At 42.1% G+C, this 10,212-nt stretch overlaps 1 protein-coding gene across 1 annotated transcript in view; it reads right to left on the minus strand.

The window, feature by feature from the left end:
* Positions 1 to 9,800, minus strand: part of LHFPL1 (LHFPL tetraspan subfamily member 1) — a gene marked incomplete at its 3' end in the record, with an annotated part of 69,878 nt that extends 60,078 nt beyond the window's left edge. The window contains exon 1 of the mRNA XM_081115378.1: positions 9,344 to 9,800. Coding sequence (XP_080971504.1) covers positions 9,344 to 9,725 — 382 coding nt within the window. The 5' untranslated portion in view covers positions 9,726 to 9,800. The remainder of the gene's footprint in view (positions 1 to 9,343) is intronic.
* Positions 9,801 to 10,212: the final 412 nt, after the last annotated feature.

Raw genomic sequence — 10,212 nt, forward strand, 5'->3', positions numbered from 1 at the left:
GTGAGTATCCTACTTTCACCCAAGAGAGCATGATACTTGAGTGCTACCCCAAAGGTCATGGAGTGGTCACCTGCCACAAATATGGATGCAGAAACTAACATTTAACATAGAACCTCTGGAAAGCAGGTATTTGATTAATGATGAATGAAGGGCATATTTTTAGGTTCCAGAGCTTTGGGGCTTAGCTGGACAGTGAAGTCCATACTGCTTCAGGGATTTCTTAATGAGGAAAAGTCTATATATACTCTAAGAAGATAATAAGCTAATTTTGCTTTCCGATGAAGACTTTTGAAAGAAAATCACAAAGTACTCTCTAAGTTTATCTGCAACAAGGCTATCAGATTTTTGTACTCAGAGAAAAAATCAAGGACTTGAAGAAACAGCAAGAAGCATTTTCACAGGAAAACAGAGAGACCATTCTGACAATGAGATGGCTTAGAAACTTAGAAAATGATCAGTTAAGGTTAGAAATTCCCTTCAGTGGAATGCTTAAGTTAGAAGGCATTCTTATCTGTCTCATAGTCTTAAAGGAAAAGGAAGTTTGTGTGTGTGTGTGTGTGTGTGTGTGTGTGTGTGTGTGTATACCACAGATAAACTGAATTCCTATAATATGAAGAAATATGAGCCAGAGTGTATGAGCTCAGGATTTGCACAATGGGTTAAGGACAAAATTGGGTATGAAAACTAAGCCTTTTCCTCCTTCCAGTGTATGCTCTTTAAGGGAAGAGTTAATAAAAAGTGAGCTTTCTCACACAGACTAGGAAGAACAGCACCCAATTTTATAAAATAACCATAGTTCAGCTTTCCAACCTCCACATTCAGATCCCTGGGACTGGCATGAACTCTGACTTCTCAAGCAGGAAGTAGTGCTGGCCAAATGTCTTTCTTGACATGTCAGTGGGGGAACATTCCACCTTCTTCAGTCCCCTTGCTCTTCAGACCTTACCATGTGGAGGAGCTCATGTCAGGAAATACCTCCTCAAGGAAGCCTTTCCTCACCATCCCCAACCCCCAGGCAAAGTTACACATTCTCTCTCTCTCTCTCTCTCTCTCTCTCTCTCTCTCTCTCCTCTTTTTCCCCATATCAATCTGTGCTTACTCCTGTGATTAAAATATACTGTGATCTATATTTTTACAACACTTTGTTGTCTGTATCCCTCAATGGAGTGTGTGGTCCTTGAAGGGATGAGCCATATTTATTCTCAACGATGTATCTTTGGTACCTGATATATAATAGGTGCTCAATAAATGCATCTGTTTCACAGTATGCTCTGTCTACCTTGCACACAGCTTCCTTCACCTGCGCTACCCAAACAGGAAGACTTCTGAAGGGATCTCTGTGAAAGATGATTCTAAATAGCCCCACCTAAGCATCTCTAAAGTCCTGATGCCCGCCTCCCCCATGACATATAATTCTTATTCAAAAAGTGAACTATTCACGTGGAGGAAGTCTAAAGGGCCATTAACTTGGTCTAAACAAGCTTCCAAAGAACATGACATCCATTAAAGAGAAAAATAAAAGAATGAAAGGACAGTTGAAGTACTGAGGAAGAAATCACTAGGAAATTATTTTTAAAAATAATATGAAGTGATATGAAAAAATAGCAAATAAAGTTTCAAAACATATAATAGAGAACTGAAATGTATAAATATGTCACAATACATATTTATATACTGTATATGAGGCCCCTAGAATCATAAGAAATGCAAACAATTTACTGTTAATAACACATTCTCTAATTGCTTCCCTTAAAAATCAAATTTCCCCCCCTCCCCGTGGGGCATGTGCCCCACAATGGGAACCACTGGTCTAGACCTAAGTTCAAATTCCGGGTCTTCCACCTAGAAGCTGTGTAACTTTAGGCAAGTCACTTAATCTCTCTGTACTTCAGTTAACTCATCTTTAAACTGGGAATACTAGTACTCTATTTTATAGGGATGTTTCAAGAAGTTATACTCATAAAGTTTCTGACACATAGAAAGTGCTCATTAAAGATTGATTATTCTCCTTTCTCTATGGCTCCTCTCTCACTTTCAACCTATATTCTCCATGCTAATATTTTCCCCTCACCTCTTTGTTTTTATAACAAATGACTGGAAAGTGAAAAGCTGAATAAGGCTCCATTCAAAAGCTGCCTGATGGGAGTTGTTATCTTGCAATAATTCATAAGCACCAGGACAGAGATCAGAAATCTTTGCCAGGCATGTCTTCTGGCCCAGTGCATGTGGCTCCATGCTCTGCCCAAACTGCATTTCTACTCCTCCTATCCGGTCCTTCATTTGGCCTTTTAGACAGGTGAGCACAATAGGTTGTACACATACATCTTGGAGACATTGGACTTGTAACTGACAGCTGATTCCATCACATTTCATCATAGCTGGAGAAAGATGTCCTGGGAGACATATTTTAAATCATGAAGTTGCAGGGGAATTTTTTTTTCCATTATATTTGTCCCCAGCAGTTCCCATCAATTTCAAATTGTGAAGATGTGTTTTAAATAGCAATACAGAAGTCATTTGCCAGTACCAGGCCCTGCCACCTTCTGGAATAGTGGGAGTTATTAAAAATGTAGATTGGCTTGGCAGGCGCAGTTCAGTGACTGAGCATTGACCTATGAAAAAGGAGGTCACCTTTCGATTCCAGGTCCAGGGCACATGCCCAGGTTGCAGACTCGATTCTTAGCAGGGGGCGTGCAGGAGGCAGCTGATCAATGATTCTCTCTCATCACTGATGTTTCTATCTCTCTCTCTCCCTTCCTCTCTGAAATCAATAAAAAATCTTATATAATAAAAGACTAATATCCAAATTGACCAAACGATGGAATGACCAGTCACTATGATGCGCACTGACCACCAGGGGGCAGATGTTCAATGCAGAAGCTGCCCCCTGGTGGTCAGTGTGCTCCCACAGGGGGAGTGCTGCTCAGCCAGAAGCCAGGCTCATGGCTGGCGAGTGCAGCGGTGGGCCTAAGAGGTGAGTCAGACATCCCCTGAGGGCTCCCAGACTGCAAGAGGGCTCAGGCTGGGCTGAGGGACCCGCCTTGAGTGCACGAATTTTGTGCACCAGGCCTCTAGTATATTTATAAATAAATAAATAAATAAATAAATAAATAACATGTAATTTGGGGGCCTCATCCACAGGTATTTGATTCAGTAATTGCAGCTCAGGAATATACATTTCAAAAGTACCCTAGTAATCTGGTGTTGTTGCTTGGTGGTTAGAGCATCAGCCCACTCACCAAAGGGTCCCAGGTTCAATTCCCTGCCCCAGTTGGGGGCGCATGTGGGAGGCAAGCAATTAATGTGTCACTCTCACATTGATGGTTCTCTCTCTCTCCCTCCACCTTCCATCCTTCCTTCCATTCTCTCTAAATAAAGCCAATGAAAAAATATCCTTGGGTGAGAATTAACAAGAACAACCAAAAAAGAAAATGACCACTACAAATATTAGAAGCATGGAGTCTGGTGGCAAAGAAGTTGAAATCCTGGCTCCCACTTCTCTGTGTTCCATTGCTCATCCCCAGTTGTACGGCCCTTTGAACCATGTATGCCCTTTGGAGAAGTCTGTCTCAACTGATTATGCTCATCTGGCTACTTCTCTATAGGAGGGGAGAGAAAACCCTTTAGAATATGTTACCTTCTTCACTCCCCTACTGCACATGTGCAGCTTACCATTTTGTTTCCCTTCCTCAACTTCTCCCTCCACAAGAATCTACTTGCACAAAATATACCAAATGCTCTCCCCAAACATAATTGCTGTAGTTTGAATTCACTTCTTTGACCAAGCAGAAGCCCAGAGTTGGATACTTACTCAGCTTTGGGCCTTGTGGCAACCTCAACACCAATACAAACCCTCAGGCGCACAATCTCAAACAGATCTTGGAACCCTACCTGCAGCTACATCCCTGCTGCCCTCAAGGTTCCCTGCAGCCAGAATCACTACTTCCCCATATTGCAGCATCTATGTAACCCCTTCCCAATTGCACATTCTCAATTAGACAGATGCCTAAATTTGGTCTCTGGCCAGGGAAAGCCTCCTCACTGGGTGTAACCATCCCCATTCACAAGAGTAACTTTTGAGAGTGCAGTGATTTTGTTACTTACCCGACCCAATCCATAAATACTTGTCCAAATATGGTTATTAGTACTTTGAATTTACTACCCTGAGCAGAAGCCTAGTATGAGTTAGTTTGCTATTAATTTGCTCAATTTATTGCTCTTGTAGCAACTTCAACTCAAACACAGTGGAAAATTTATATCTACCCTCCAGCTATATCTCAGCTTTCCCTTTCCTGGGAACTCCCCCACTCAGGTCTTCCATTCTTTTGACCTAATATTTTCAGTCAGAGTTATAAGACATTGCAGTGCTGCTAGAGATTTCTAAAGTAGATCAGTGGAGGCTTCACAGCAAAGATGAATTTGACTTTGCCTTTGGGAGATAGAGGGATATTTATGTACAAGCAGACATAGAAGAAAAGGGAACTCCATTTTAAAAGCAATATTAAAACAAAACTTAGCAGAGGTTCTCAACTTTTTATGTGTACTGGAATCTGCTGGAGAATCATAAATAACAAATCCAAGACAGTAGTTACCTTTGCTGTGGGGACAAGGGACTATGATGACGGTAGGAAGGAGACTTCAACTGTATTGGTAAAACTCTATTTCTTCCGCTGAGTGGTACATACATCAGAAATATTTCCTACTATCACTTCAAAAATAAATCAGCATGAGAGGTTGTATAAAATGCAGGGTGCCCAGCATCAGTTCTGATTCAGTGGTCTTAGAATGGCCCTACGCAAGCTGCATTAACAAGCACCCCAGGTAATACTTAGACAAGTGCTTCATGGACCACTCTGCAAAGCACTGTGATAGCATTTTTTTCTCCAGAGGGAAAAAGAAAAATCAGTAGCACTGGTGCATAAAGCCCAGAGCTGAGCATCAGAATCCCTGAACCATATTCTCTGCCCTGCTTCAATTTGTACCTGAGTCTTTGCTAGCAGGTTAACTTCTTTGAAAACATTTTCCCAAACATAAAGCCACTTTTATAATCCTTGTTCAGCCTGGTAAGGATGAGTTAAATAATTTCTGGTGAAACTTTGGAGGACTTTCCAGGAAATGGTTTTTAGAAAAATAGCGCCCTTTCCTTGAATCAAGTTCTCAGTGATCTGTTTCCAGTGGCAATTTTCATCTGGCCTGAAACATGTAGCACAGAATAAAATATGGGTGCTGGTCTGAGTGTATTAAATTGTATAAATAATCTCCAGGGTGGTGGTTCTTACTTGGGTTGGGGGAAGGGAACACAGAATACACATCAGAGTCACTAGGGAGATTTTTCAAAATATGCCTTCCACCTTTTGCTGTGGATATCAGAATGGGAAAGTGTGAAATCCATATCATTTAAGCACCCCAGGTGATTCTGATACATTCTCTACTCTAGAAAGATTCTTGGCCTCCCTCAAGCAACCTGATCCAAGAGCTTACACTTTGTCCTGCCAAGAAGTTCCTTATATTTACTTCTCACTTATTTCTTCTTTGTTTAGCTCTCACTGAAGATAGAGGATAATTCACAAGTATCTTGTGTATACATCCACAGGGGAATGCGAATAATGACCCTGTTCTCAGAGGCTGGGGGCCAGCTGGTTGGAAACCTCAGCATCCCCAGGGCTGAAATAATCTCCTGACCAGATGTTTCCTTCACCGGTTGGAGCAGGGCATGAAGGTCCCAGTGGAAGGCTCTCTGGACCCCAGGCTTGTCCAGCTGGATCAGCTGCAGGTGAAGCTAAATGGGCCCCAAGGGCCCCATCAGGTCACCTTGCTGAGCATGACTCAGTCAAGCAGATCTTTATTTCTTCCTGTCTCTCCCACTTCCCACCGCTCATCTCTGTGGGAAGCCGCCAAACTGGGGAATAAGAGTCAAGCAGGGGGAGGAGATAGTTCTTAATGGATACTCCATCTCTTCAGTGGTTTGGGGTCTGGCAGAGATAAACCAGACCTGAAACAAATTGGCTCCTCCCCCTAATGTATTTCGGTTAATGCACTAGCTGCCGAGAATCAGCCAGGCCTAAAGCAACAAAATCAATTCCCCTCAGTTGAACAACAAGTTTAAACTAAATCCCCCACAGCTCTTTCTCTTGAGTCAGGCTTGGCTGTCTGCCACTAGTAGAGCCCATCTTTGAGGAGTCAGACCTGAGATCTCTAAAGAGCCTTAGGTAATAGTCATGTGCCAAAGGACTCCTAGAAAATATGATATATCCAAGCAGTTTTCACCATTCCTTCACATCTGATGCCACCTTAACAGGCATAAGTTTCTAAAATGTAGGTGGTAATGACTATTAGTTGGTTGGTGTTACAGATATGGAAACTGGAAAATTAGTTATCTGTCCAATATCATTCCCTTGTCCAATATCATTCCCTTGTCCAATATAAGGGATAAACCTTATCGCACACCTTGAGTCTTGACTCTTTCCATGACTACTGTCAAATGGCATTTTATTCTTAAATTTTAAAGACCCTCATCTCAGTGTAAATACTGTGACCATGCTCATATGAGCACGGGTCAATGAGGAATATAGAATGGCAGAATCATATGGGATGAAAAGGGCACTATTTTGACTCCCCCTATATGCACTCAGCCAAAGTTCTTCCCCACTCAGTCCATGAGTGTCTAAATCTCTATTTTACCTACCCACATCTCCCCTCAACAATTTCCTTTGAGTTTCTAGACCTAGGAAGTGGGCCCAACTAAAATATGTCACATATAGAACCATAAGGGTTTTGTAAACATCTCAGCCAAGCCCAAGATAGGATTCAAGCTTGGAGTAGGAGCCATTGTTAATTCTTGGAGTCTGATGGAGGTTATTGCTACTGAACTTCTGATTCCTACAAGTTAATACTTCCTCAGCCTCTGCCAGAAATTCTTAGAAATGCAAGTGAGGCTAACTCAGGCGTGGGCAAACTAGGGCCCGCGGGCCGGATCCAGCCCGTTTGAAATGAATAAAACTATTCAAAAAAAAAAACCGTACCCTTTTATGTAATGATGTTTACTTTGAATTTATATTAGTTCACACAAACACTCCATCCATGCTTTTGTTCCGGCCCTCCGGTCCAGTTTAAGAACCCATTGTGGCCCTCAAGTAAAAAAGTTTGCCCACCCCTGGCTAACTTGTCACTCTCAGGTCAGAAGAGAACTCAGGAAGTTAACACCCTTGATGGAAGCCTGGAAAAAAGGAAAGGATGTGAATGAACCCAGCTCTCATTTGTCCATTTTATTCCAAATGTCACTAGACATTGCCTTAACATGTGTTCATTCTTTCTACAGTTCTTAAAAACCTTCTCTGTGCTTGGCACTGAGGTTGGTCCTAGAGCTATAAATATGAGTTTCAAGGACCACCCCTTATTCTTGACAGGTAAGTGAAAGGTGAACCTGATTAAGGTTCATTTGTGATATCCAGGGAGCCCCTAAAGGGGATTAATTAAGTCATTGGCTTAGACTAGCTTTAGTAATTAGTTCTATACCATGGTTTTCAAAGGGAAGAAATAAACAATCTAATGAATTGCCAGTGTGGCCAGAAAACCATTAATAGCTATGAGTAAAAAAATTCAGAGATAGGGGAGAGTAGAATGTTGATTCAAATTTCAAACTTTTGCAATGAGTATGAGTAAAGAGAGAACCTGAAAACATCACCTTAACTGTGATTCAGCAAAAAGAATCTGGTGCTTTTCATAAGCCGTTCAGGAAACCATGATACCTTAGCTCAGGGTTTCTCAACCTTGGCATTATTGACATTTTAAGCCAGTTTCTTCTTTGTTGCTGGAAATGGGGAGCTGTCTTATTCTTTTCCACTGTGGGGTATGTAACAGCATTCTTAGCCTTTACCTATTAGACGTCAGTAGCACCCTCTTCAAATTGTGATTACCAAAAATGTCTCAAAAATATTATTAGGTGTCTCAGGGAAAGGAGGTAAAAAAAAAATCAGCCCCAGTTGCGAATCACTGACTTAGATTATCACTACCATCTCATTCTAAGACCACCTGAACAAGTAATTGGAAAAAAAAGGAAGAAAATTGGGATCTGGGCTATCTTGCCAGTGAACAAATTCAAGGAAAGAAAGGAAGTGAACACAGGAGAGGTCACTGTCATTTGCCCATGGTCACAGGGCAATTTAGTGGAAGAGCCAGAAGTGAGATCCAAATTTCTTGGCTACAGTCACTCACACTGTGTTGCTAATGGAGATGAGAATGATAACGAATTAAATAATGATTTCAAAACTTTATGAAAAACAACCCACTTCAACAATAGCTCCTATCAGCACTTTTTCCCAGTGCCTCAACCAGGTGTAAAATATAGCTCACATATTCATACATATATTTGCCTGTCTGTGTAAAATTGCTTTTTCACCTTATACAATTCAAATTAAGTTTCTCCCACTGCCTTCCTGCAGGTTGCCATTTTGTATTTGGTCTTTCCTAGCCCGTTCATACAATTCCAACATCCGTGGTTTACCTGCACTAATTTAGAGGGAGTTTGAATGAGGGAAAAGATAAATAGTATAAGACAGGGCCATAAAAAATCTAGATTGACTGCTAATGGCTACCAGACAGGGATAGCCTTATATGTGGGCCAAATAAGCATTTATCTACAGTCTGTTTGGTACCTAGCATTTCACTATTAGATGTATTTCTTTGTTGAGGACTTTACATTAAACTCTTATTTGTAATTAGCACTTGTGTGTAGGTGTTTATTAGATCACTATTCTCTGATATCAGGGCTTTTAAAAATCAAGTGTATTTTGAAGCAGTAATACTAGAATATATGTTGCTGCCCCTGGAAAGTAGACCTGGATAATATTCTTAAGTGGACACCCTGCAGGCAGAAGAAGGTAATAAAAATGGAGGCTAAAAAACACATATCAACTACCTACTAACCAATTTCACTGTGAATAAAACCCTCATGTACTAGTAGATTACACTTTAGAGCAGCAGTTCTCAACCTGTGGGTCGTGGCCCCTTTGGGGGTCGAACGACCCTTTCACAGGGGTCGCCTAAGACCATCGGAAAACACATATATAATTACATATTGTTTTTGTGATTAATCACTATGCTTTAATTATGTTCAATTTGTAACAATGAAATTGGGGGTCACGACAACATGAGGAACTGTATTAAAGGGTCACGGCATTAAGAAGGTTGAGAACCACTGCTTTAGAGGGTCCTAGAGTATTTTAAATGATTCCTTTTTTGTAGCTTTAGAGATGGTAATAGAGGAGGTAACATTTTTCATTCCCTTTTCTCCCTGCCCCCACAATGACCCCCAACCTACCCAATCCCAGCAACACTGTCTTACCTCCCACGAACTGTGCTGCTCCCATGCAACGTCCCATCATTCTGGAGATAAGCTCCTCCATGCAGCAGCCCAGGACTGCAGTCATGGCCACCAGGAGCAGGAGAGCACAGCCAACACCTGTCACCACTGTGCACATCTGCCAGGCAAGGCTTGGGATGGCACTGAAGCTGGCATAGCGCCCACATTCTTCCACCATGATCAGACTGTGCCCCTCTCCCCGCACAGGGTAGTTGCACCTCCGGAATGTGCTGAATGACACTGGCTTCCCCAGCTGGGATCCAAAGAGCCAGTATGGCAGGAAGTAACTGGTAGAACTGGCCATAGCGGTAACAAGGGACAGGAAGGCCCAGAGGGTCCCCACCAGTGTCAGGCTGCTCCTCATGGTCCCAGGTTTCTCTGCGGGTATGGCGAGATGAGTTAGTTTTGGGTCACAGAATCAAATACAGAAAGTTATCATGTAGGCTCCATCAGTCTATTTTTCATCTGGCTGGCCAGTCCTATGGCTCATTTATGTGTCACTTGGCTCTTGTTTTTGGATAAAATTATTCTCTTGAGGACCATTTGGGTCCTTATGGGCTTCTGCTTTCCAGCACTTTTTCCATCATTCCTTCCTTCCACCTGATTTAGAGTTCTGTGGTCTCTAGGCTACAATGAAAAAAGACATAGAACTGAATTAGTGACTTTTCTGCCAACTCAAATGCAGCCTGATCTGACATCTTTTAGCTCTTGACATCCAGCATGAAACGAGTGGCCAGAGGGGAGCCTAAATGAAACCCAGGCTTCCCCGAGAGACTCCAGCTTCCAGTTGAATGACCTTTCTGGCTTGGAAGCCTGGAAGGCGGTGATATCTCAAGAGGGTCAGAAACCAA

Source organism: Myotis nattereri (genome assembly GCF_964212035.1).
Source record: "Myotis nattereri genome assembly, chromosome: X".
In the NCBI taxonomy this organism is placed as follows: Eukaryota; Metazoa; Chordata; class Mammalia; order Chiroptera; family Vespertilionidae; genus Myotis; species Myotis nattereri.